Raw genomic sequence first — 27,090 nt, 5'->3', positions numbered from 1 at the left:
CACCAGGTATTTGAAACAATAGAAAGATGACACCAAAGGTCATAGGCAGCCACAGGAGCTTCCCCCTCCCAGGAAATCCAACCCAACACGCCATGGAAAAGCAAAGCCAGGAGAAGGTACCTGCTCCGGCCACGTGCAGCATCTCCCAGGAGCAGACAGGGCCGGCGGCACAGAGCCGCAGCGCGGGGCCGAGAGCCCAGGTAGTCAAAGCCATCGCGTCCGGAGCGAACCGGGGGGCTCGGGGTGCCGGGTACCGCTCTCCTCCTCGCCGAGCGGCGGCCGGGGCCGGCCCAGCGGCAGCATCCCTGCAGGAGATGCTCAGCCGAGCGGGAGCAGCCGTTTAAATAAATAAGGGAGCTTTCAGCACGGCTGCTGAGTCACCGAGGCGGCTCCGATGGCAGCTGGGAACGGCGCTGGCTTTGCTCTGCCCGCGTCTGCACCGGTACGCGGGGGTGGCCGCGGAGCTGGGAATTTCGAGGGAATGGGGGCAGCTTTTCAAGCTCCCTTGAGCCCAAAGCTCTCCCGCTGGGCACACGAAGCATCGGTCGTTTGTGGGCAGCACTAACAAGGGGGGGAGGTTCAGCAGGTCGGAGCCGACCCCGAAACAGCATCGGGGATGCGATAGAGACGCCGGCATGGACCCGCACAGTGCGTCACGCTCTCCTCCTGCTGGCAGCGGGAACCAAGGGTAAGGGTTTCCTTAAAGACCAGGTAAACAGAGGCACAGAGAAACGTGACTCGACCCTTTCCCTATGGACAGAGTAGGGTGGGAAACCCAGAAGCGGCATTGGCTCCCACAGCTACCCATGATACATGTGTCACCTCCGCCTGGGGCACCCCACTCTTCACCACCACTCTCAGCCGCAGCAGGTCACATCTGCGCTCTTGCAGGGGGACAAAACAAGCCAAAAGGATCTTTTCTTTGATAGCTCAGCTCTGAGAAAGTCGATCTAATTGGGGATAATTACAGTCTTTCAGTCCCAGCGACTGCTGCTCACTCCTATAACCCCACTTAGCTGCTCAACTGGCTTGAGCCCCCGAGGCTCTCAGATACTCTTTGCCTCTGCTTCCAGGACGGTGGTTCACTGGTACCAGCTGTAACTAGGAATTCTGGGATCCAGCATGACCAGCTGAGAACGGGACACAGGACCAGCTCACCTCCCAAAATGACCTCGCACTCCCAGTGCTCCAACCTTAAACCTTTCCTCATTAATTCCCTTCCCCTCTTACCATTTTAATAGCATCCTGGCAATAAGCATGGCTGGAAAACATTATGGCCATATTATTTGATGCCTAGAATTTACTTCATAAAGGCACTCCAGCTGATTGCAAATAAATCTTAATTAAATCATGCAAAATCCCTCATTAAACCTAATAGCCCATGAAGGTCACTCTCTTAACCCCAGGCAAGCACCAGCCTGAAGGTAGGGGTTGTACTGCCAGCCCAGCCCTGGCATCCTCCAAGCCCTACACTGAACCAGAGACCTTTCCCTAATCTGCTTAGCAAAATCTCATTTATGCAAGAGTCTCCTTCATACTCATCCTCTGACTCCCTCAACCCTTTAGCACCCAGTGGGTGAGCCTGCCTGGGGAAAAGGATGAAGTCTCCCTGCTATGTGTTACAAATGCCACTGAGCAACATTCAAGTTGGCCCAGAGACCAATGAGCTTTATTTTCCATACGCCTCAGGGTGAGCAGAGGGATGGAGCGAGGAGCCCCAGAGCATGGGAAAGGAGGGAAAAACATCAGCCAAGGGATGAAACAAGTGATGCTGGCAGAGAGAAGGGACAAGCTCAGTGCTGCGAGGATGGCGGGCACTGAGAAAGATGTAGGGCATTGCTTGCAAACCTCCTCCTCCCAGGGGAAAGCCTGGAGCCATAAGCAAGCATGGCTGGGAGCTCCCCAAGGAAAAGGCTCACTCAGGCTCCTCTGAGCTCCCGCCACCAATTTAAGAGGCAGGAAAACCTCTACATTAAATACCCAGCTTCTGTGCCAGCCAGCTTCCATGTGCACCCTCACAGAGGCAGGGCAGAGCCCCATGTAAATCAGTGCAACCCCACAGGCAGGCAGAGCTGTAAAGCAAGCCAGTAAATCTCTCTCTAATCGTGTTTAAGAGAGCCAAACACACTGGGCACCAATTAAAATGCAGCCCAGCACCCTCCTTGCAGCATGTGGCGCCGGGAGCAGGGCAATGGCAGCCCCCAAGCCAGGAGGGGAATCAGATCCAGCAGTTCAGATCAGCCCGGTGCAAAGAAGAGCTGTTAGAAAAGAGCAGCTATGAAAAGATGTGGGACCTTTACCACCCCTAGTAGGGGAGGAAGAACGGGGGAGGTTGGCTAAACCCAGCTCGCCCTCGCAGCTCTGTATATCAGAACAATGTCCTGATGTTAGTAGCTCCCCCATCCCTGGCAGTGTTCAAGGCCAGGTTGGACAGGGCTTGGAGCAACCAGGTCTAGTGGAAGGTGTCCCTGGCCATGGCAGGGGGGTTGGAACTGGATGAGCTTTAAGGTCTCACCCAAACCATTCTGTGATTCCATGATTCCTGAACAGCTCAAGCTGCATGGCTGTGGCTTGTTCACTTCCCCAGTCATTAATTGCCACTCATCCTAGTGTTCTTTGGCAAGAGTCAGCATCTGCAGTGGGGGTGTTATAACAGCTGACAGCTCAGCTGCGAGCAGGGACACTTCCGAGGACATTGCAGAAGACCCAAACCTTTGAGGGCTTGTCACAGGAAGCTCTGTCTCTTGGTGCCAGCATGAAAGTACAGCAAAATAGTTCAAGGCACCAACAGCAAAGGAAGAGCAGAGACACCAGGGACTGGCGAGCCAAGGCTGCCGCTGCCAGGACATATTTCTCCCGTGGCTGAACAGGATGGACAGGAGCTTGCTGGAGAGGGAAACGCTCACCCAGACGTTGCCTGTAGCCCACTCGGAGCCGTCGGCTCACAGCCTTTTAGCTCAGCAATTAAATTCGCAGCTTCCCCCTGGCACATCTCCACACGACGCTCGCACCTCCCTTCCACCTCCCTTCCACCGACACAGCCGGGGCTCACTGGGGCAGACACCACAGTCGCGGGGTGCAACACAGCTCCATGCAGAGCCCCAGCATACAGCCCTGTGCAGGGGCTCCCCCAGTCCCATGCAGGGACCCCCCAAATGGGAGCCGTTCTGGAGGTTGAATCCACACTGGTGCCAGCATGTCTGAATCCCACCTGGATCTGCCCAAACACAACCCCCCCCATCGCCCCCTTTCCAAATGCAAACAGCTCGAGGCACACCAGCGTCGAATCTAGCTTTAACAACTCCATGGTGAGTGGTGGGATGTAAATCAGCCCCGCTGCCAGCTTACACCAGCAATGCATTCGGCTCTCCATTATTCACACTCCACTGCTCGGCCGAGCCTGCCGCTCCGACACCGCAGCACGCACACAGAGCTTCAATAGCAGCCAGATTAATTAATATTTCACAGCAGTGATTAGACTTGAGCATTAAGACCATACTAGCCCTTTTGGACACAGAGGGAAAACCACCCATTAAGGTCCAAGCTGTGTGCTGTGAGGTTTGTTACATATCTGTGCCAATATGAGGGGAGAAGGGGAGTTAAGCACCTTAACAGGTGCCTGGTTTCATTACACAACACATGGCAGGGAAAATGAGCTTAAATAGGAGGAAAATCACTCAAACTCTGGCCTTGATGTAGCTCCTCACTGCGAGGCGTTCACCTGTTGTCTCAATGACACGGTGTGTCCCATCTCGACCATGTAACCAGCTAGGTCTGGAAACTCTGGTGGGTCTGAGGGTCCACCCAGCATCAGGGCCACCCTCTGAAAACTGCTTAATTAAGAACTAGGTTTATTTTGCAAGCCAAGGGCCTTGTCCTCTGCAGAGATGGATGCAACAGAATAGCCCAGGACATTGTGCAAGGTCCTGCACCTGGGTCAGGGCAGTCCCAAGCACAAACACAGGCTTGGAAGACTGGATTGAGAGCAGCCCTGAGGAGAAGGACTTGGTGTGTTGGCCAATGAGAAGCTCCCCGTGACCCAGCAGTGTGCGCTTGAGCCCAAAACCAGCCATGTCCTGGGCTGCATCACCAGCAGCATGACCAGCAGGTCAAGGGAGGGGATTCCCCTCCCCGTGCTCTGCTCTGGTGAGACACCCCCTGCAGTCCTGCATCCAGCTCTGGGACCCCAACATGAGAAGGATGTGGAGCTGTTGCAGCAAGTCCAGAGGAAGCCACAAAGATGCTTCGAGGGCTGGAGCACCTCTGCTGTGGAGACAGGCTGAGAGAGCTGGGCTTTTTCAGCCTGGAGAAGGAGTCGGGGAGAACTTAGAGAAGATCCCAGTGCCTAAACGAGCCAACAAGAAAGCTGGAGAGGAGCTTTTGACAAGGGCCTGTAGGGACAGGACAAGGGGGAATGGCTTTAACCTGACAGAGGAGAGACTGAGATGAGCTCTTAGGCAGAAGTTGTTCCCTGTGAGGGTGCTGAGGCCCTGGCACAGGGTGCCCAGAGAAGCTGTGGCTGCCCCATCCATGGCAGTGTTCAAGGCCAGGTTGGACAGGGCTCAGAGCAACCTGGTCTAGTGGAAGGTGTCCCTGTGTGGCAGGGGATTGGAACTGGGTGAGCTTTAAGGCCCTTTCAAACCCAAACCATTCTATGATTCTATGATAACATGGGAATGCTTGCAATTTTGAAAGGTTTTTAGAGAATAAAAACCAATACAACCATGCAACACCCTCCACCCAGTTTTGCACATTAAATAAATAACATAGTAAGGACCCTTGTGAGATGCTGACCACACACATTTCTGTTGTTTCCTATTTCCCCAAGATAGGCTACATTAAAGCCCACAGTCAGTTTTAGTTTTTGGCAGAAAATCTGACTGAACACCCTCATTTACAGATAGACAGAAATGTGATGGGACACACTTTCTTTCCAGCCTTATCTGAGTTGTTCGTGCTCCCTGCCAAGTGTGAGCAACTCCAATTCGAAAGGCAAAGCAACAGAGCTACAGCACTGCAAAGGGCTCAGCCCAGAGCAGAGCATCTCTGCAAGTGTGTTTTCTCGTGCGATTTCTGATGGCGCAAGAAATTGCCACAGTCCTTAAGTGGTCAGGCTTGATGAGTTTTGAGGTGAGCAACGCCAGCTCCTGGCCTGGCACAGTCCCCTCTAGCATTTGCTCCAGACAGAGGAGTCCTCATCCTCACAGAGAAGCTGTGGCTGCCCCATCCCTGGCAGTGTTCAAGGCCAGGTTGGATGGGGCTTGCAGCAACCTGGTCTAGTGGAAAGTGACCCTGACAATGGCAGAAGGGGTGGACTAAATGAGCTTTAAGGTCCCTTCCAACCCAGACCACTCTGATTCTATGATTATATGATTCACTGCAGGGGTCAAATCCTGCCTGGACACAGCAATACCACCTGGAAATGAACCAGGAAAAAACAAACTGGACTTAGCCACAGATATTGAGGTTTAACATAAACCTGTATGAGAATCGCAGTTGGGCGGCTCAGGAAAGCCCCCAGTGCTGCCGGCACCATAAATAGCCCCTTTTCCTTTACGAGCACTGAATTAATTTGCAGATCAATTAGTTAAAAAGCATAGAAGGAAAAAAAAAGCCAAAAAAAAAAAGAAAAAAGCAGTTTAATTGCATTTCACATTCCCCTGCTGAGCCATCCAGTCCCACCAAGTGCTATTTATTTAGCGCAAAACCCATCCGCTCGCGCGGCTGCTGGCTGTGACTCAGTGGCACTCAGACAGCTCACAGGGACCTTGCTGGCACCCACCACCGACACCACCTCCTCCCTGGGTACCCGAAAAACCTCATTTCCCCTGCTCCAGCTGCTGCCAAGAGAAAGAAAAGGGAACCTTCTCTATTTCCAGCTCCGCTGATGTGGGAGGAGACAGCTCGTGCCGGTGACCAGAAAGCAAAGCGAGGAAGCGTAGAGGAAACAAACTGTGGTGAGTGGCTGCGGGGCCGGACAGTTGGGATACAGCTCCCAAAGGCTGCCTGATGCTGCTCTGACACATGCTGCCTTCTCAGCAGTGCCAAAAGCATGGCAGGGGTCTTGCAGACAAGCCTCAATGGGAAGCCCCCCATTGAAATATAACCCCATCCCATCTCCGCAGCTTCCTTTCTCCCCGCTATGCTCTCCCTACAGCTCCTGGAGGGTTTTCAGCCCAAGGAGCTCGCTCTGCCGTTTGCACATATTTCTGAATTAAAGCCCAGCCTCCTGGAGACGGCAGCAGAGCGGGAAGGTTGCTGGCAGCTGAGTACACAAAGCACTGGGCTCCTCCTGCAGCCGGGGCCATCGCACAGCCCCTGAGCATGGGGCAACTGTGTTCTCTTGACAGCCAAAGCTTGATCACAGTACCCCAGCTCCCATGGTGCTAAATCTCCTGTGGTGCAGCTAATCCTCAAGCCTAGCTCAGAACAGTGAGCTCCCACTGGAGATGGGGACACCGATCCGAAGGCTCAGCTCACAGAGCTGCAGTTTGAACAACTCCAGCCACCCAGCAGGGTGGTCAAACCTTGGCTCACGCATATTCACTGGTGACTGCAAAAGGGAACTGAACCTGGGCTGAAACCAGGCACACAGTCCTCAGTAACCCTGCTCCACGTGCATGGCCACCACCACCACATCACACCACAAGCCACGGGTGGAGGTACAGCCATACCAAGCCCACCATTCTTGCCCTGCACACACAAACACCAGCCTAGTGTGAGGTGCCAGTGCTGCAGAATTAGAGGGGACGTGAAGGACAGGAGGGTGGCTCGTGCCCCCCATGCTGCCCTCTGACCACCTCCCAGGGAGGCAGTGAGTCTCCCCCATCATGAACAAGGGTCCTGCACTGCTTCATCCTGTTCACGAATTGAAGATCATCCCTGGTCACCCATCTAACCCTTCTGCCCAGGCCCAGAGACAGTTAAAAGAGAGATTAAAAAGATACCGATAATCCTGTGCATTCCTAATGCAACTTTCATCCGAAGTATCCCACAGAGCTTTCCAGCTCCTGGATGCTTTCCAGGACCACAAGCCACAGCAGTGCCTGGCCAGGAGCACTACCAGGGAAGGGACAGCCTCGCTTTTGTCCTCAAAGTCACATTCAGGTCCCCAGAGATGCTTTGCCCTTCCCACCCTAAGGAGACACTGGGTATTCTGGAGCAGGGTCTTCCCTAAGAGGCTAGCAGAGGGGTCATCTGCGGGTAAGAGGAGCCACGGTCCAACGTGGCATTCCCCATTGGCAAGACAGGCTGGCCATGCAGCCAGGGTCCCAGGGGACAACCAGAGCATGTCACACTCCTCAGGACAGATCATTGAAGTGACACCGGGGGGCTGGCAGGGCTTTTGGGGTCCCACGGCTCAGCTCTCCCCCAGGGTTGCGGAGGGGCTGGGGTGCCCTGCAGTTCCCCAGCAGAGAAGATCACCACCTGCTCCAGGTTGCTGCAAATTGCTCAGATGATGACAACAGCTCCCTGCAAATTCCTGCTTGCCAGCAGCCAAAAGAACACACACACCCCACCCCACCCCCCACAGCCAAAATCAGCCCAAGCCCCAGTGGATGCAAAAGCCCTGAGCATGACAGAGGGAAAGGGCACCAGCCAGAGTGTTTGGGCACTGGGACTCGCTGCCCTGCTAGGAAAGCATCACCAACCATCCCACAGCAGACAGAGGGGTGCTTCGGTGGGAGCAGCTGAGAGAGCCCCAGCGTGGGGGACCATGTCCCCGGGGCACGCAGCAGGCTCCTCGCAGGCTGCACAGCCAAGGAAAGGAGGGAGGCATCCCCCTCGTTTTGCGGGTGGAAAAATACCAGCTAAAAGACCTGAATGACTCAACGGAGGCCACGGAGGAGTCAGCACCGTGAGGCAGAGAGGAAAGGAACAAGAAATGAAAACCTTGCATCCTGCCTCAGCTTCCTTCCATCCCAGCCCCACTGTGCTCCCCAAGCCCACCAGCTCCGCTCCTTCCCTGCAGGAGGCAGGAGCTGCATCCCAGCGCATCTCACGACCTCCTATCTGCGTGCACCCCACTGAGCCCCCATCACGCGGGGGGTTGGCACCCTGCCCACCCATCTCCCCCCTGCCACATCCCGCTGTGCACTCACCCCTGGCACCACAGCACCTCGCAGAGAAGGGGGCTCAGCCAACAGCACCGAGGTGACCTCACAGCCCTCGGGGTGGGCTGGGAGCCCCCCCCAGGAAGGGCACTGGCCAGAGGCTCCCTCCTTGTGCCCCTCGCACAGCGCTGACAGCCCCAGGAAGGATGCTCGGGCAGCGGGTGGTGAGGATTTAAGAGCCACCCGGCCACCCCCCGCCCTTCCCAAAAGCTCCCAGCAGCTTAGCGCGCCGCTGCCCCGGCCGGGGGGGCCGCCAGCTGCTCCACCAGCTGCTCCCCATTACACACCCGCTATCACCCTGCCAGGCACGGGGGACCCCATATGCGCACACTGCACAGAGTGGTGACAACAGTGACAGCACGGCACGGGGGCAGCAGGGGGGCAGCGAACCCCAAACACATCAAGGTGAATGTGCCCAGATGGGGATGGGGTCTGCTTTACACCAAGGACCAAGCAGCTCCCCACCGTTGCAAGGAGGTGGTTGGATATAGGGCCAAGGTCTCCCGGTCTGGTGAAGAGTGACATCCTAAACCTCCCCCCACACACTTCCCAAATAAGCAGGTGGAGCTGAAGAGCCCTATACAGGACCCAAGGCTTGCCCATGCCATGGGCTGGGTGATCGCAAGCAGTATGGGGGTCACTGGCTCTCAGAGAAGCAAGGTGTTCCCAGCCCTGGGGAGCTGGTGCCCCAGGAAAATGCCCCAGTGATAGAGAGTGCGTTTGCAGTCCTTTATGGGACCACAGCGTGTGTCCCAGCCCCACAAAAGGTGACACCCTGCAGCAACTGGGGGGGGACGCACAGCTCTGCAAAAGACCTAGGTCCCCCCAGACTCAAAGAGGGGTCACCTCCAGCAGCTACAGAGATGCACAGGTCTATGTTAGGACCAAGGCTGCCCCAAACCCAAACAGGGGGTGACCCTCCCCCCCCCCCGAAACTTAAGGGGTGCACTGCCATGCAAAAGACAGCGGTCCGCTCAAACACAAAGAAGGATCACCCCGGTAAACGACGGGTACACGGCGCTAAATAGGCTAGAGATGCCCCCCACCCCAAAGAGGAATCACCCCCCAGTAAGCGGGGGGCTCACAGCCCTACAAACAATGAGGTCCCCCTGCCCTGGAACGGGAGAGCCCCTAACCGGGCCCCGGGGGACGCACAGCCCTGCCCCGGGGCGGGGACGAGCCCAAGTCCCCGGGAAGCGGGGGGCACGCACGGCCCCGGCCCACCAGCGCCGCCCCGCCGGGCTCGCCCCCGCGGCACTCACCGTACATGGCCGTGGCCGCCGGCGCGGCGGGGCTCGGCGCGGCGCGGCTGCAGGCGGCGGTGCCCGGCCCGGCTCTGCCCCACCGAGCGGCGCCGGCCGGGGGCGGCACCGGGGGGCGGCACCGCGGCTGTGGCTCCTCCCGCGGGCCCGGCCGCAGCACCCGCCCGGCACTGAACGGCCCGGCCCGGCCCGGCCCCTGCGGCACCGGCCCCGGGCCCCGCGCGCGGTACCTCCTCTGCATCCCCGCCGTGCCCCCCGCCCGGCGCCCCCCGGAGCGCACCGCCACAGAGCACCCTGCCCGGGCCGTGTTCCGCAGCCGGCACCGGTAACACAGCGGCGAGGCCCTGAGCATCCTGCCCTTGTTGGGTACAACCCCGAGTCCCATCCATGGAGACCTAGTGATGAGCGGTGTCTGTCAGGGGCAGGTGTTGGAACTGATGCTGCTCAACATCTTTGTCACGGCATGGACTGTGGGATCGAGCGTGGCCTCAGCAAGTTTGCCAATGACATCAAGCTGTGCGGGGCGGTCAACACCCTGGAGGGAAGGGATGTCATCCAGAGGGACCTGGACAGGCTGGAGAGGTGGGACAGTGCCGAACGTCATGGAATTCAACAAGGCCAAGGGCAAGGTCCTGCACATGGGTTGCGGCAGTCCCAAGCACAAACACAGGCTGAGCAGAGACTGGATTGAGAGCAGCCCTGAGGAGAAGGACTTGGGGTGTTGGTCAATGAGAGCCTCCCCATGACCCAACAGGGTGTGCCTGAGCCCAAAACCAATCATGTCCTGGGCTGCACCACCAGCAGCGTGACCAGCAGGTAAAGGGAGGGGATTCTCCCCTTCTATTCCACTCTGGTGAGACTCCACCTGGAGAACTGTTCTGTGGTTCTGTGACCCCAAATCCTAGCAGAGAGGTTTCCTTCCAGAGCTTGCGGTGCCCCATGCTCACCATTCACACCTGTCCTCCCAGGAATGCATCCCTTGGAGTGTTACACCCAGCTGCTTTCCCCCATGGGAAAACAAGGCAGGTGATCCTCCTGTCCCACTGCCAGCCCCACCAAGCACTGGCCAGGCATCTGCAGCCTCCTGAGTGACAACCGTGAACACTGCGGCCTTTTCCTGCTCTATCCAGCCAGGTGGGAGCTGCGCCAGGCTCCTGAAATACAGAGGTGTGCTCCTGCTGCCAGCAATGAGGGCTGCAGACAGATCTGGGCCAGCTTGGCTGCTTCTAGAAAGTCCTGGAGAGCAAGACGGGGCAGCTTGGACGGTCCTGGGGAGGCAGGGACACCAGGGAAAGCCCTGGGAGCACCTGGAGGAGGTGCAGAGCAAGGACAATTCCTCCCTGAGGTGCTTTCAGTTTTCATTATTGCTGCAATGCCCTTAGCAGCAGTGAAACACTGCAGCCATGCCCTGCTGCCAAAGGGGAAACTGAGGCAGGGAGCCACCCTGTCCAGGCTCTGGCAGCTCTGGCAGGTCCGGCCATACCACAGGCACTGCCCTGGTGCTCCCAGTGTGCAAGTGCATAGCTGCAGGCCATGGAGGCTAGCGCTGATCATTTCCCACATTTCACCTGCCTGTGCCATTGCTGTTGTCACCTCCCAAAACCTGTAAGTCATACTTGACACCACAAATGGCAATGTGGGATGCCAGCCTGCCCGACACCCCAAGCAGGGAAGATAGGGCAGGAGCATAGCGCAGCGCAGCATCGCACAGCCTGACTCAACACGGTGTTTCACGGCACACTACATTGTGGCACAGCGTGTTTCAGCACAGCCTGGCACAGGAAATCTGGCATAGTTTGGCACAAGCAACACACCATGGCACGGCACTGCACGACACAATGCAGTGTGCCACTGCACAGTACTACACAGCAATGCCCAGCATGGCATAGAATCCCAAGGCCATGGCACAGCACATCAAGGCACAGCACCAGCTCTTCTCCTTTACATCCCACCATTTGAACCCATTCCATCTCTATTCCCTGCTGTCCAGACCAACACAGGGACTTTGTGCTGGAGCCTGTCATGCCCTGGAGCCCCATATACCTCCCACAGCCACCCCGCAGCCACAGCATGTCCCACATATGGCAAGACTGACACCACTGCAAAACCCGAGCCCTCCCTCTGACAGACTCCATTACAAGCATGAGTGACACAGTGAAGAAAAGATGCTGCCCCCGGCCATGGCTGGGGACAAGGCTCGAGGTGACAGGGTGCTTTGGCCAAGGAGGGACAGGGGACCAGGGAGGTGCTGGCACCAGTACGCTGGAGATCTGCTCCCTGAGTTTTTTGCTGCATCTCTTCCCACACAGCAAAGCCCCCCGGGCTGGATCATCTAATTAGGCAATAGCTGGTGCCTCACAATCCTCTTCGCAGGAAAATGACGTTTTAATTAAAACATTTGGGAAGTTAATTTGGTTGCTGATTCCCCGGGTGGCAGAGCAGCCACATGATGAGTCGTGTTCCCAAGGGACTGTGGGGCTTTCATGGGGGACATGGCAGCAGCCACAGCCAAGGGATGGGCTCCTAAGCATCTCCGGTCAGGTCCAGATCCAGAAGCAGTCATAAAGTCCTTTTTATTGTGGATTAAAAGCCTCAGAGTAAAACCTGATGATAGGGGAAGAACCTGAAACAGACATGGCAAATCCCTCCCAGCTCAGAAGTCCTCATCCCTTTGCTCATAGGGATTTGCAAGGCCATTGGCTTGCCGCAAAGGCACACAGCAGTTATCATGACGGTGCTGCAGGGCAGCCAAGAAGAAGAGACCTGGGGCCAGCCCCCACTCAGCTGCCAGCACCAACCCCACCATCATCAACAATCCCTGAGGCCCCCCCGGCCCACACCCAAACCACGTAGGGCTGGTTTGAACCCCAAAAGTTGTTGCCCCTGGAAAAGCCCAGCATAATCACTGCCCTCAAAGAGCAAGGACATGAGAATCCCTGCCCAGGGCCAGGATGGATCCACAGTGCTTGGTGAGGAGGTTGAGGCCACCCCTAGCACATGGCTCTTCCTGATTCATGGTGTAAGACAATGAGTAGAGTTAAAATCTGCCCATCACCAGTGCTGCCCCTCAGCCCCTACCTGTCATTGCCACAAAAGGGACCCCAACATGCTTTGGCCTTGCCCAGAAGGATCCAAGCACATTCCTCCTCGCCTCTCCAGCAGGTAAGGGGGGTTGCTGAATCACTTGTGGCCTGGGATGCTCTGGGGACACATGGATGTGTCCCTGCTTAGGGCTCAGGAATGTTGCGTGGAGCTCAGCATGGTGGACAGGGTGGGGACATGGGGCACCAAGACTGACCACTGAGCCCTGGGATCCCTCTCTGGGATGACTCAGGGGGAGCTGGATGGTGAGCACAGGGGAAGGCAGCAATGTGGAAGCAGCCAGAGCTGTGACAATCACACTCATGGGACAGCAAGGAGCTGCTCACCATGGGCACCTCCTTTGATAGACACGTCCATCCCTCGTCCGTCTGCTCCCTCCTTCCTTGCATCCCCCCTGCTCTCTTGCAGCTGTTTCCATGGCCACGGCGCAGCTGCAGCAACTGCAGCAGGGTCTTCACCACAGAGATGTGCATCCCTGCTCCAGCCACCCACCCAGGATGGAGCCAGAACTTGGGCACACGGTCCACTCCCACGGCTGCTCCCACATACCAGCACCTGGCCTTAGGGTGTTTGCTCCAGCTCACGCACACACCTGTGTCCACTCTGGGGCCAACACACGCCATGTCGCTTGCATGATGCTCAGGGATGGGCTCTTCCTATGCCCTGACACATGCAGTGTGCCACCTCTTGCATGTCTCTGTGTTACTTCTTGCACAAGGATCCATTTCTTGCACGTGTGGCACAGGAGGAATGAGGACCTGTCACAGCACAAGGCGATGCTGCCTGCACATGGATCACCTGCACCAGCAGACTAAGGAGAAGCTCCACTGATGCACCCCTGCAGAGACACTGCACTCAAATCAACAGGTCACCTGAGCCTGAGACACATCTCCCTGATGCTCTGGGCTGACATGGGGCTAGCTGCCAATAGCAGTGCCACAGAGAATCCTAGAATCCCAGGCTGGAAGGGACTTCAGGGATCATCTGGTCCAACCTTTCTTTGCAAAGCATGACCTAGTCTAGATGTCCTGGCACCTCTCTAGACGAGTTTTAACAGGGTCCAGTGTTGTGCAGTCACCACTTCCCTGAGGAGATTATTCCAACGACTGATTGTTCTCATAGTGAAAACTTGTCCTTTGTCATAGTGAAAGCATCCAACCAGAATCTCCCCCAGAGTAACTTTTGCCAGTCACCCCTTGTCTTTTCCATGGGACCCCTTGCAGAAAGGGAATCTCTGTCTTTGTAGCCATCCTTTAAATACTGGAACTTGGGGATATGGTCTCCCCAGAGCCTTGTCTTCTCCAGGCTGAACAAGCCCAGCTCTCTCAGCCTGTCTCCATAGCAGATGTGCTCCAGCCCTCAGAGCATCCTCGTGGCTTCCTCTGGACTCGCTCCAACAGCTCCACGTAGCTTCTTATGTTGGGCCCCAGAGCTGGATGCAGGACTGCAGAGTGGGGGATCTCACCAGGGTGGAGCAGAGGGGTAGAATCCCCTCCCACAACCTGCTGGTGATGCAGCCCAGGACACGGTTGGTTTCTGGGCTCAACCACCCACTGCCGGGTCATGGTGAGCTTCACATTGACCAACATCCCCAAGTCCCTCTCCTCAGGGCTGCTCTCAATCCAGTCTCTGCCCAGCCTGCGTTTGTGCTTGAGATTGCCCTGAGCCATGTGCAGAACCTTGCCCTGGGCCTTGTTGAACTCCATGAGATTTGCACTGTCCCACCTCTCCAGCCTGTCCACATCCCTCTGGATGACATCCCTTCCCTCCAGCATGTCAATGGCACCACATAGCTCAGTGTCATCAGCAAACTTGCTGAGGGTGCCCTTGATCCCACTGTCCATGTCATGACAAAGATGTTGAATAGGATCCATTCCAACACAGACCCCTGAGGAACACCACTTGTAACTGCTCTCCACTTGGACATTGAGCTGTTGACCACAGCTCTTTGAGTGTGACCATCTAGCCAATTCGTTATCCACCAAGTAGTCCATCCACCATATATGTATCTCTCCAATTCAGAGACAAGCGTGTCATGTGGGACAGTGTCAAATGCTATTCTCAAGTCCAGGAAGATGACTTCAGTCACTCTTCCCTTATCCACCAACGGTGTGGCCCCATCATAGAAGGCCACCAAATTTCAGTTACCTCAGTACATATTAGTACTTTGGTTTCAGTCTGATACTCCCAGGGATAGAGGTGGGTCTTGGCCTTATGCCACCTTGACAAGACAACAATCTTTTCACCTACCAAACAAGGGATGAAATGCAAGGCTAGCTCTGCCTCATACATTATTTCCAGACCCTGTGCATGCAAAATACAGAACTGGCACAGACATAGAACAGAGGCTGGATGTGATGAGAGGTTAACAAGCCCAGTCGGTGCTTCTGCAAGTCAACAATTACAAAGGATGGTCCTATCAGGGAATTTAGGATTCCTCAAGCTGGTCCAAGTTTCCTGTCTGGAGAAGAAGCCATGCCCTGCTCCCTGCCTGCCTGATATCTACCACCATGTCAGTCTTTGCACGCTCAGATATTAAGTCTAGTTCCGCACTAGTGAATTACTGGATTTGTTGTCATTATGACCTGGATAATTGCACTACTGATCTGTATTTAGAACTGTACTGTTATTTAGAGATAAACTGTTTATCCCTAAAGCTGCTGGTCTGGTGTCTGCCATATCCCAAACCTACAAGTCAGCAGGGCTGCTGTAAGCCCTTTCACTGCCCAAACTCACTGAAGGAATCAGCACAGTGCTAACATATCCCCCTCACCCTCCTGTCCAAGCACAGAGGGGCTCTGTTCCTCCCAGCCCAGACAAAACCCCACAGGGGGCTTTACATGTGATAGCAAACCAAAGAGGAAATAAATTACCTTCTTTCTTTCTCCTCTTTTCCAAACAAACTAAAGGACACACTTGACCCTGAAAGAAATGCCCAAAGAAAACCTTCACCTCATCTCCCTAACACTGCTGGGATCAGGGCAGGGCAACGCTTGACTCCTGCATGGCAGTGGGAATTATAAACCCATTCCCACGCTACTGCTGAGCGCGTAGGATCCCTGACGGCTTGCGAGGGAGGACAAGGTGAAGAGCTGCCCAGAGGTGTCCCCAGTAGCATCTCAAGGAGGAGAAAGAGCCAAATTCACCACATCAGCTTCCAGATGGATTTGTAAAAAACAGTAACACCCATACAACCAGGATTGTCTCATCAAGGGTGCATAGGATCAGTGGAGGAAGGGTTAAAGGCATCAGCTTAAACTGGCACAGAGATATGTGCCTGGTTTCATCAAGCAACCAGACAGCAGGAAGATGAAGAACAAATCGAAGATAAGAAAGGAGAACAAAGCTGAAGATAAGGTGACATGAAGATGAAGAACAAAGCTGGAGCCATAAAACACCCAGAGATGGATAATGGCGAGACTCTTTTGGCAAAGATTTATGAGACCAGATAATGAGGCAGAAGATCTCAAACAGCCCATAACAGACCTGTCAAAAAGCAGCATCTGGTTGCCATTCAGGAGAAAGCCAGAAGAGGTGCTGAGGAACCAACAGCCAGTGCCCCCAGTCCAAGGCACAGACGAGTGACCTCACACACCTGCAGCACCCACTGCTGCCACCTCCACCTCCAGACAGGGCCTCTCAACACCCAATGCTCCCAGCAGGACATGTGGGGTGGGGGCATAGGATCCCCAAGCTGAGGACAGAGGAAGCCCCTCCCATATCCATCTCTATCTTGATAGTGATGTCCTCAGAGCCAGCAAGTGCTCAGACTACACAGGCCCTGCCTGTGTAGCCAGGGTGGCTGTGACCACCCTGCAAAGAGGACCTCAAAAACCTCACCTGTGTATCCCCTCCTAGAACCTTGTGTCCAAAGCGTGAGGCAAAGGTTCCCCTTCTTCATAAAATCTTGCTGGACTACAAAGAGCAAATTAGGACATTATTTACAAGGGTCCCTATGGATGGCCCTGTTGCAGGCTACCCCCTGCACAGGGATGGACCCCTGTACTCAGACCCTGTCCCAAGATGCCAAGGGGCCACTACTAGCTCTGGTGTCACCAAAGGCTACCTGTCCCAGCAGTCAGCAGCAACCTCCCCTTAGGAACCTTTTTCACAAGGGGCTCCTTTGGGGGGGGGGGGTCTACTTACCACTCCAAGCACTGATTCAACACCAATCCAAATAGCTCCTAACCAAGACCAAAACAGCATCTCCCATCCAACACCCCACCCCCACCTCCCCCAGGTTGTGGGCTGCAGCCCACCCAGCCTGGCCTGTTCTCTGTCCTCCACTGACACAGCTGAAGCAATAGAGGCTCCAGGAAGGGGTGAAACACCTCCCAGAGCAAGTCATGGGCAACAGGAGAAGTAACTGTTCTACCTGCAGCTCTCCAGGACCACAGAGACCCTTCCAGCTCAGCCTTCCAGGACAGCGGGATGCCCTGGGAGCACCCAGGACCGTATGATGCTTTGGAGCCCCTGGAGAGGCTGGGGAAGGGCTGTGGACATGCTGCTGAAGGCAGGGCCTGAGGGCAGGCCCTGGCGGGCAGGTAGGGGTGGCTGCCCGGGGCGGGAAGGGGGCTTTAGGCCAGGCCTTGCCCTTCATATGGCACCTCACTGCCGCCCCCCAGGGCAAGGCAAGTAGGGTAGGGAGAGAGGGAAAGGGAAGGAATGAAGGAGGGAAAGAAGTAGGACGGACACCTCGGCCTACACCACCCCCCGACCGCACTTCTCCACCGCCCCCTGCGGGACGTTAACAACACCTGCCGGAACCAAATCTCGCGAGAACCTCGACCTGAGGCTTGAGGGGCGTTAGCGAAGTCTCGCGTTAGCGGAGGCTCAGCGCACTGAGGCGGCCCCGGGCCCGCTGCGCTCCCTCCCTCCCTGGATCCCTCCTGCCATCCCTGCTGCCGCCGCCTCAGCAGGGCCCGGCCCGGCCCGCACCGCCCCGGCCCTCCATGGAAACGAATCCGCCCAAGCGGAAGGAACCGCGCAAGTCGCTGCGGGTTAAAGTCATCTCCATGGGCAACGCGGAGGTGGGCAAGGTAGGCGCTGCGATTGGTGGGTGGGCGGGGGCGGCAGGCTAGTTATCCAATGTCGAGCCGGGTGCAGCCGGCGGCGCTGCTAGAGAGGCCTCGGATTGGTGGCTGTGCCGGCGGTGGGAACCAATCAACGGCAGGCTTCGCTCTGCGGTGCGCGGCGGGAGGTGGGATTAGTGGATGATTGAGAGCTGTGGGGGCGGGGCCTCACGCCGTAACGCCGGTGTTTATTGGCTGCATGGCGATGGGGTGGGGTTGCGCGCCTTAGAGGGGAGTTGGCGGTGGGTGTCATGGTGGCGGCCTGTTCTGTGCGTGCCCGCGGCTGGCCCGGTGCAGGGCTCGGCGTGCCCCTCCGTGCCGGCGTGCGCTGTCTGTGGGGCTGGGTCTCCCCGCGGTGTGCCGGCTGAGGAACGCTCCCTTCTGTGTCGGCCCTCATCAGAGGGAGCCCCCGTGACCGTGCTGCAGCCACAGAGCCCGCGGTGCAGCGCCTGAGGGCAGGGAGCGTGCATCCAGCCCTTAGTGCCCTCCTCGGGGCAGCCGGAGGTTGCTGGGGTTGACACAGCCCTGCCCTGCTCGCCTTTAGTCAGGGGTTCACCAAGACCCTTCCTCCTGCGGTGGTGAATGACCCGGCTCTTCTCCGGGATGTTGTTCCTCCTCCCAGCCAGGTTCTGTTCTGAAGTGCTGCTCTTTTTATTTGCCAAACAAATGCTGACAGCGCAAGGACTCCCTTGGGGCAGACAAATGCCTCACGGACGGCAAGCAAATCCAGAATGATCTTGCAGAACAGAGTGAGTGGGCAAAGAGGCTGCAGGTGACATTTATCCTTATAGCATTTGTATCCTGATGGCTGATAGCAGCCAAATCCTCTGCTTGCACTAAACAGCATCTCTGCCAGTCAGGGGCAGAACCAGGGCTGGAGGGACCCCCTAAATACACAGCTCCTTCAGGCTGGATGTTTTCTGTAGGGGAATAAATCAGAGTTTCTTGGCACTCCAATCTGCAACAGGTAAGGAATAACTGATAACTAGTGGCTTTCCCTTCTTTTTGCAGAAAGAAAACTGCTCCTGGTAAACATGGTCCTTTGGTTGTGGGTTAACTAGCTAATTTAGGGACTTAGGACAGAGGTGATGTCTTTGCAGCCATCCAGCTGGTGGAGGCTGTCAGCAAAATCCCTGTTAATGTGAATGTTGTGGTCTATGGTGGCATCCTGCTGAGGGTCCCTTTTCTTTTCTCCCAGAGCTGCATTATAAAGCGTTACTGTGAGAAGAGGTTCGTTTCCAAATACCTGGCAACTATCGGCATTGACTATGGCGTCACAAAGTACGTACCGTTGTGGTGAGGAGCAGCAACTGCTTGGTTCTGCCAAGGCTCCTTGGATTCCACAGCATAATCTGAATTTTTGCCCTATTGATAAAATAATCTGCACAATCAGCATTCCTCTGATAGCACAGCTCCCCAATACCATGTTACATCCAGAGCTGGTGGTATCCTTCTTGTATGAAAGGCTCTAGGGGTTGTTTTCTGCCCTGGCACTCAGATCTTCCTACTAAATTTACTGAGGGTGGTGAGGCCCTGGCACAGGTTGCCCAGAGAAGCTGTGGCTGCCCCATCCCTGGCAGTGTTCAAGGCCAGGTTGGACGGGGCTTGGAGCAACTTGGTCTAGTGGAAGGTGTCCCTGCCCGTGGCAGGGGGTTGGAACTGGGTGAGCTTTAAGGGCCCTTCCAACCCAAACGATTCTGATTCTATGATTTTTCTGTCCCTGGTCACCCAGCTCTTTCTCTGCAGAGGGCTGGCAGCAATAAGGAGTGTTCCTGTGGGGACACAGCCTGTGCAAGGGCTGAGGAGGAGCCTTCTCAAGTATTTCCCTCTTCTCTTTCAGAGTGCAGGTCAGAGACAGAGAGATCAAGGTGAACATCTTTGACATGGCGGGACACCCGTTCTTCTATGAGGTGAGGCAGACCTGGCCTTGGGAGCACAGCACAAGGCTGCTCTCAACGGACCCATCTCAGAAGCGTTTGGCACCCCTCAGCTTTCCTCAGATCTGCCTGAAATTGGGTTTGGGGGTAGGGAACCTGAAAATATATTTCTCCAAGCTGAACAAGCCCAGCTCTCTCAGCCTGTCTCTGTAGCAGAGGTGTTCCAGCCTTTGGAGCATCTTTGTGGCCTCCTCTGGAGTCACTCCAGCAGCTCCAAGTCCCTGTGGTGGGGCTCCAGAACTGGGCTCAGTACTTCAAGGGGGTTCTCAGCAGAGCAGAGTGGAAGAGTGGATGGGTCCTGTAGCTGACTGTAAACATTCTTCCAGCAGCTGTCTTGGAGATCTTTGGTCTCCCCAGGTGCTGGCGCTGGGCATACAAGCCACAGAGGCTGCAGCCCCACTCCAGCTGCTGGTACAGACCCCCTTATGCACACCTGCATGCACAGAGACATGTTGCAGGTCCCTCCAGTAGCTGGGCTTAGACATGTAGTCAGTAGGTCAGGTGACTGGCCCTGGATCTTTGCTTTGCCCTGCTGCTGACACACAGGGTATGACACACAGGGTATTACATGCCAGTGGGCCTCTTGGTGGCCTCACAGACCTTCCAGTCTCCCCAGGAGCTGGTCTGAGACCTTGTCTGCCGCTGTGCCTCTGCTTTTGTGTGTTTGTGGAGATGAATCTTTTATGGGTTGGTCAAAGTCGTGGTGGGCATGGGGGAAGTGCGGTCAAGGTGTTAGATGGATTCCCCATCTGTCATTTTTCTTCACTCTTCTGTTTGAGGAGATGAGATTTTTGTCACAGAACCACATAGGTGGCAGGTAAATGGTGATCACCCAAGCACACCAGGCCCTGTGCACTCATCCTGGCTGTCACCAATGCCCGTGCCCTGCCTTTGTCCCCACAGGTGAGGAATGAGTTTTACAAGGACACACAGGGAGTCATCCTGGTCTACGACGTTGGACAAAAGGAGTCTTTTGATGCACTGGACACGTGGCTGGCTGAGATGAAGCAGGAGCTGGGCCCCCATGGAAACATGGAGAACATTGTCTTCGTTGTCTGTGCGAACAAGGTGGGCTGTGGGGGGAAGCCAGGCTGCTGTGTGGTCCTGATCAACAGCCCTCAGGGCTTGTTGTGTTCCTGCTTGAGCCCAAGCTGTTGAGCTCCAGCTACAGCAAGGGAAGTGTTGTTAGGTTGTAGGAAAGACTTCCTAAGAACCAGATGTGTGTGTGAGGAGCACCAGAGACTGCATTTCAAAAGGGTTTTGAGAATGTGTCAGGAAGGGATCAAGTAAAGGTGACATTGTCTCTGGACTAAACTCAAAGGCGCTTTTCACTTGTATTTTATGTGTTTTCTTTCCACGCTGCCTCCATCCCTTCAGGATAAGCAAACAGCCTCTCCAACCAGACAGGCCTCTTACCTGCTGTTAGATGATCATCCTTGGAGCTGTGTTCCTCCAGCTGCTGCTGCAGACCCTGGCTGGTCTCTCATCTCTGCCTTTTCTCCTGGTCTAGATTGACAGTACCAAGCACCGCAGCGTGGATGAGAGCGAGGGGCGGCTCTGGGCGGAGAGCCGGGGCTTTCTGTACTTTGAGACATCGGCACAAACAGGAGAGGGAATCAATGAGATGTTTCAGGTGAGGGGTAATGAAGGTGGGGAGGGCACAGACACCACACTGAGCTGGGATATGATGGCAGGGTATCTCCTGAATTGTTTCCTGCAGAACCTTTTGGCAATGTGCCCCAGAGGTGTCTTCCCAGTGAAGTGTTGCCCTGAGAAAGCCATAGCTGCTTAGTTCAGGATTAGTATTGGTCCTCCAAGACCTGAGCTGCCCCTAGCATTGTGTTGTTCAGAACTAATGATCCCACTTGCTGCACTGGGAATGTGAAGCAGAGATGCTTATATCACCTACTCAGGTCTAGCACTGGGCTGAAGTGGGTTTGAGATAAATGTAGGGCTTAGCCTCCTCAGTCTTTCCCACAATCCGTGCAAGGACTGGATCCTTCCACACTGGGAATCTCAGCTCCACACGGCCCAGGCAGTGGGAATTGAACATTCATCAGTTGCACAAATGCTCCCCCAGGCTTCAGAGGATGAGCCTGCAGCAAGCAAAGGCAGTGGGGTCTCCTGTGCATTGCAACCACCTTTGGGGACCGTTCTTTCCTGCTAACTCCTCCCTGTGTCTGCAGACTTTTTACTCTGCCATCATCGACCTGTGTGACAACGGCGGGAAGCGCCCTCCTTCCAGCATGGGGGTTGGCTTCACCAAAGAGCAGGCAGATGCCATCCGCAGGATCCGCAACAGCAAGGACAGCTGGGACATGCTGGGGGTCAAACCTGGAGCCACGAGGTGAGGAAGATTGCAGCATTTGACTGGCTGTCTGTAATCTTTCTGACCTGGCAGGCTGGTGATATCTGTGATCTTTTAGTGACCTACCTGCTGATAAGGTCATGTTGGTTTATATAGCAAATGGGCACAAATATCTAGCCACAAAATTAAGGCAATGCAAAAGAACCCTTTGGTCCTGAGCACCAAATTTCCTTTTAGCAGACAAGCCACGCTGGAGGAAAGGGGAAATGATAAACATGAAAACCTCAGGCCTGCCAGATGCCCAGACTTGCATCCTGCCTTCAGGCCGAACTATCTCTGGTCACTCCCTTGCCAGATGTGTTTGGAGCAGCTCCAGCTTTACTTTCTCTGCTCTCCAGTCTGGAGAAGCTTTCGGGCTGCTGTAAAGGCTGCTGCCCACATGTCAGAAAGAGATTGATAAAAAGCTCTTCCACCTGGAAATGGTACTCGCGAAGTCAAGCTTTCTCTTGGCTTCCTCAGAGGACCTCTACCCAGGTGGAAGTGGTCATTGCCAGTGTAAGAGTTTGGATATTGAATCTTCCAGTTCTGCTGTATGACTGCAGCAGCTAAAGCAAGCTTCCAGAGCCATGCCTTGCTCTCAGAAACATGAGGACTACTCTTGTGTACTCCATGCAGTGGGACTAGAGAGGAGATTTTGGGATAACATATCATTCAGGAACACAGTTTCTCCTGTTGGCTCTCTGAAATGTAGATGTTAAATCTAACCCCTTCTCCAGACCCCTGTCATCAATGGGGAGAGATCAGCAGCTCTGCAGGGCAGTTTGTGCTATGATCACCAGCACAGACAGACTCACCTCCCTCAGGAGGTGCTCCCCTCCCTCCACAGCCTGCAGCTGGAGCTGTCTGCCTTGGACCAGACACCCAAGGCTTAAAGGGCTGAAGTGATGTGCAATGCCTTCGCCCAGAGCGTGTAGGCGGTTTGATGTGAAGCTGAGTCAGGGTGCGTGTGCCCCCACGCTGTCTCCCAGCTTTCTGCTTTCCTGGTGCCAGAGGCTCAGCACACCAGGACACGTGTCACAGGCACATGTCTGGCATGATGGGAGTGTTTATGCTTGCATAGTCCCGTGGTGGAGGGGGTGTATCTGCCCCAGGAGAGGGGTGCTGTCCCTCCTCTGCTCATGCCACAGCAAGAAGTGCCCTGTGTGCTTCTCTGCAGCTCTTTCTTCATAGCAAAACCTGAAAAGCCCAGTGGTCTTTAGTGCCACTTAGGGAAAGGTTCAGAAGCATCTCCACAGGGCTGTTGAGCACCAGAGGAGCTCCTGGTCCTGCTGTGCTCTGCCAGCGGAGACAAGGCTGAGCCGGGCTGTGTGTCATGTGTGTCCCCTCACTTTTGCCCTGTCTCCTAGGGATGAAGTGAACAAAGCCTATCGGAAGCTGGCTGTGCTGCTCCATCCTGATAAGTGTGTGGCTCCTGGCAGTGAGGACGCCTTCAAAGCGGTGGTGAATGCCCGGACTGCTCTTCTCAAGAACATCAAGTAGGGAACAGAGCTCCTCAGAGCTGGAAACCTTCCCCTCTTCCCATGGGGCACCTCTTTCCTCCTCCTGCTTACTGCTGGCATGGACACGGGCTCTCCCAGCACTAGCCATGGCAGCAGGACTGCATCAACTGTAGCACCCTTGCGATGTGCTGGAAAGGGGCAGGGTGCTGAGGACGGCAGAGGCACCCCAGAGCCCTCCCTGCATCCATGGCCCCAGGTCATGGTTGGTGTAAGTGCTGAAAACAGTGAGGTTCCCACCTTCTCGGCTGTGTTACACCTCAAGGGAGTTACCAGCCATGGAGGAGTTTGGGTGCGTGACTCTAACCTGTGGATGCAGCAGGGGCAGAGTGAGATATGATTTGAAAGCATTGGTGGTGTGGGTGGAGGATGCCCAGGAGGATGCCAAGGAGAGCAGTGAATTGTCAGTCGTGGGTTATCCTAGAGCTGCCTCTGCAAGGCTGGAAGTGTTGGGATGCACTTGCCAAGCACTGGGGCGGTTCAGCATCCTGGGTAAAGCTGTCTTCTGCCAGCTGACATCCAACGGTACTGCTTTTGACAGTGAGGAGAAGGGCATGTTGCTCCTGCTTACTGCAGGGAGAAACTGGCTCCCAGGGTGTCCTTTTCCCCTCCCTCCCCAAGCTGTTGTGATGGCAAGAACAGTCCCTTCAGCAGGACTGGGGCTCTTCCACCTACTTACAACAGCACAGTTTCCTGCCACTGTGTCCTTCCACCTCCCTGAGCTCAACTCCTTGGAAAGAGCCCCTAAGGCTCTTCCTCAAGCGACTGTTCCCTCTCCCATCCCTCTATTCACACCATGCCAGTGAGCTCTGGGTAGGTGCCACCATCCCCTGTGGGTGACTGTCCTCAGCTGTGGGTGGTCCTGGCTATTTGCAGGCAGGAGGAGAGAGCCGACCCAAGGGGGAGGCAGTTCACCCTCCACTTGGTTGCCTGTCAGCTCTGCCCTTCCTCCCCTTGGCCAACTTCATCTCCTGAGCTTCACCCACACTGCAGAGCTGTGTGGGTGTCTGCAAGCTGCCTGCTCACTTGGCATCATGTCACTCTCAGGTTAAGTGAGGGGTGGAAGGGCCATGTCCTCCCCCAACTTGCTCTTCTCACAGTAGCATATCACCCTGCCTTGCTGGTTGTCTTACAGGTTGCCAGTCATCAGGTAGGTGCAGGTTGCCCCCTTGTAGTCACAGCTGCTGTTTGATTTAGATAGTCTTGTTGATTTAGATGGGAGCATTGCTGGTCATCCCAATAAGTGCTTGCAGAGGCTTGAGATCGGGCTGCTGTGATCCTGAGGGAGGTGAGAGCTGTGAAGGCTGCCAGGCTCTTAGGAGAGACCAAATGGGAGATTCCTTGGCCTTCAGTGTGTTTTTTTTCAGGACCCAGTTTTATCTCCTTGGTGCTGCATGAGCTTGGCAGGTATGGTCAGGACACAAAGCCATGAAATGAAAGCCACTCAGTGTGTCTATGTGTGTCCTTACCTCACCCCACAGATAGCCTGTTAAGTGTTTTCTCCTGTGGTCAGTGCAATATGTTTTGATTTGTTTTTTTCCACTTCAAGGCAGCTTTTCTGTGTTTCCCCTTCAAAATAGATCAGAATTCAACAGTAGATCCCCCCACACACACTTTTTGACAGCAAACATTAATGGACTTTAAAGCCAGTATCATTTTCCTCTTGCTCTCATTTCTGGTGCTGGGAAGAAGTAAGCTATCCTGCTGGGAAACACTTTTTGCTCCTCCAGTGTAAAAATGACCAAGGGAAGGACATGTTGCTACAAGAGGTTAATGTTTAAAACAGCTCCATTTTCCCTCTCCTAGATGCATAAAAAGCTGGGCTGGGGGAGGTCAGCAGGGCAGGCACTGCAGCTGTGGCAAGTTACGCTGACAGGGTCTCGTTCCACACATTTTGTAATGCTCTGGAGTTCACTGGAAACCTCTCTGCTTGTCTGGTGGAGGAAACCACTTAATACTGGCTTCAAACCTATTTCTCTGTATTTTTTTTCCCCCATTGAGAAAGGTAAATAATCCTTTTGCTGAATGGTGCACTTCATTTCAAGGGTGAGATCTCAGTGCTTGGAGTGGTTTAAAGGCTTCCTCAGTTCCTGCTGCTCAGGGGCTCTCCAGGTCTTTTGTGCTATGCATGGTCCCTCCTATTTGCTCCTCAGGTGACTCTGGCTGTTGGTCTTGGGGTTTCTGCTGTCTGTTTACAGAGCTGACTGGACCTTTGGAGGCCATTACACACGCATGTCACATCGAGCCATGTCAGTGACCTTCTGAGTTGTGTTATTTTTATAAATTAAACCCCCCCTTTGGAACAAAGGAAGCCCTGTGAGCTGTCCTCCCGCCTGCTGTTAATGTTTAATTGCCCTTTGACTCATTTCTCTCCTCCCCAGCTGGGTCTGGCCAAGGCTGGTGGTGAAGAGCTGCCCTCGAGGGTGATGATGGAGGTTGTGAATCAGCTCCGCAGAAGTGGGAGCTGGGTAAGAGATCTGTGCAGGCCTGGGAGTCACACAGGGATGTGATGTGGGATGCACCCAGCTGTGGTAGAGCCTGGCTCTGGGCAGGTACAGCAGAGGGGTAGCACCATCCTTGTTCCATGCACACACACCTCTGCACCAACAGCCCCTGTAGCGTGCTTACTCCATGCCAGCTCCATCAGGACCCCAAGCTCAAGGTCCCTCCAGCAAAGCTGCCACCATCCAGGCTCTGCCTCAGGCCCAAGAGTCCTGTGTCCTGCCTCATGCAAAGAGCAAGTCCTGCTTCTGAAGCATGTGTCCTGCTGTGAAAGCACCAGGATCTGAATCCAGATGAAGGCGCTTCCCGTTCAGCATCCAGAAATGCAGCCAGGAGCCGCCCCTGAAGATCTGTGGAATGAGAAACCTCTCTCAATGTCCCTAGAGGTGCTTCCCTGCCTGTGCTCTGCCTGCTCCTCAGCACTCAATGGAGCCGACAGGCAAGGAGGACACAAGGATTTCTGGTCTGGCCCATGCCCAACAGCTGCTGTCTGCTCCTTGCTGCCACTCCAGGCTCATGCACCCTGTAATGTGTCCAGGAATGAACCCTCCTCTGGAACAAGGCTACACTCATCCTGCTTCACGAACCAGCAAGGTCCCCTTGCTGGCCCTTGGACCGGTTAACCTTCCCCACCAGGGTGCCCCATCCATGGCCAGGCTGGAATGGGTTGGCCTGGGCTCCCCATGGCAGAACACATCCCAGGGCAGGTAACCAGGACTCCTGTCCCTGTCTGGTGCTGGCCAAGGCACTGGCAAGGCTGGGCAGCAGAAGCCCCTGCACTCAACCCTTTTGCCTGTGCTCCTCTTCAGCTTCAGCAGGATGGGAGTAACACTGAGCATGCCCCAAACCTCAGGGGAGCTGTGGCATTGGCTTGTAATTTTATATTAATTACTGCACAGAAGCAATTACTTCCCTGACAAAGCATCCAAGATGGCCTCTTGCTAGAGCTGCTGGGGTGAGGACATGTGGGAGTGCAGTGGCCGCAGCTTAATGGGGCCAGGTGTGGTTCTCCAGTAGATCAGGGAGGACTTCTTGCCGCGTGGTGATGGGAGTGATTCAGGGCACCTCCATCAGCTCTGAACTGCAGCCAGTGTTGCAAGAGGAGAGCTGAAACAGGAGGAAGAAGAGGGGTAGTTTTCTGAAGAGGTTTCAGGGGAGTATAGTCAGTTTTGGGGATGATTTGGGCAGTGTAGGAAAAGGGGGATGTGCAGGAGGAAGTCCTGGTGTTTCCCTGCTC

At 55.2% G+C, this 27,090-nt stretch overlaps 2 protein-coding genes and 1 long non-coding RNA gene across 7 annotated transcripts in view; 2 read left to right on the top strand and 1 right to left on the bottom strand.

Annotated features, from left to right (window-relative positions):
* Positions 1-9,453, bottom strand: part of EFR3B (EFR3 homolog B) — a 40,653-nt gene extending 31,200 nt beyond the window's left edge. The window contains exon 1 of one of the 3 annotated variants that reach the window (XM_065681941.1): positions 9,377-9,453. In XM_065681941.1, coding sequence (XP_065538013.1) covers positions 9,377-9,383 — 7 coding nt within the window. In that variant the 5' untranslated portion in view covers positions 9,384-9,453. Of the gene's footprint in view, positions 1-120; positions 552-8,102; positions 8,235-9,376 lie in introns of those variants that run through there. The other 2 variants (XM_065681942.1, XM_065681940.1) reach the window with 2 other exon arrangements.
* LOC136015683 (uncharacterized) lies at positions 101-1,370 on the top strand. The gene is made up of 2 exons (XR_010613306.1): positions 101-442; positions 1,074-1,370. It is a non-coding gene; the product is annotated as an uncharacterized LOC136015683 (long non-coding RNA).
* Positions 9,454-17,285: 7,832 nt separating the features above from the next.
* Positions 17,286-25,658, top strand: DNAJC27 (DnaJ heat shock protein family (Hsp40) member C27). Of its 3 annotated transcripts, none has more exons than XM_065681936.1 (7): positions 17,286-17,508; positions 18,749-18,831; positions 19,391-19,460; positions 20,391-20,555; positions 20,998-21,120; positions 21,674-21,834; positions 23,202-25,658. In XM_065681936.1, exons 1-7 carry the CDS (start codon positions 17,431-17,433, stop codon positions 23,332-23,334), a joined length of 813 nt encoding a protein of 270 aa, XP_065538008.1. In that variant the 5' UTR covers positions 17,286-17,430; the 3' UTR covers positions 23,335-25,658. The 3 variants fall into 3 exon arrangements, with proteins under 3 accessions (XP_065538008.1, XP_065538006.1, XP_065538009.1); XM_065681934.1 differs by having other exon boundaries at positions 17,286-17,517; XM_065681937.1 differs by lacking the exon at positions 17,286-17,508 and adding an exon at positions 17,792-18,299.
* Positions 25,659-27,090: the final 1,432 nt, after the last annotated feature.

Source organism: Lathamus discolor, chromosome 5 (genome assembly GCF_037157495.1).
Source record: "Lathamus discolor isolate bLatDis1 chromosome 5, bLatDis1.hap1, whole genome shotgun sequence".
Classification (NCBI taxonomy): Eukaryota; Metazoa; Chordata; class Aves; order Psittaciformes; family Psittacidae; genus Lathamus; species Lathamus discolor.
The sequence above is the reverse complement of the archived record's forward strand: the minus strand, read 5'-3'. Positions and strand labels throughout refer to the sequence as shown.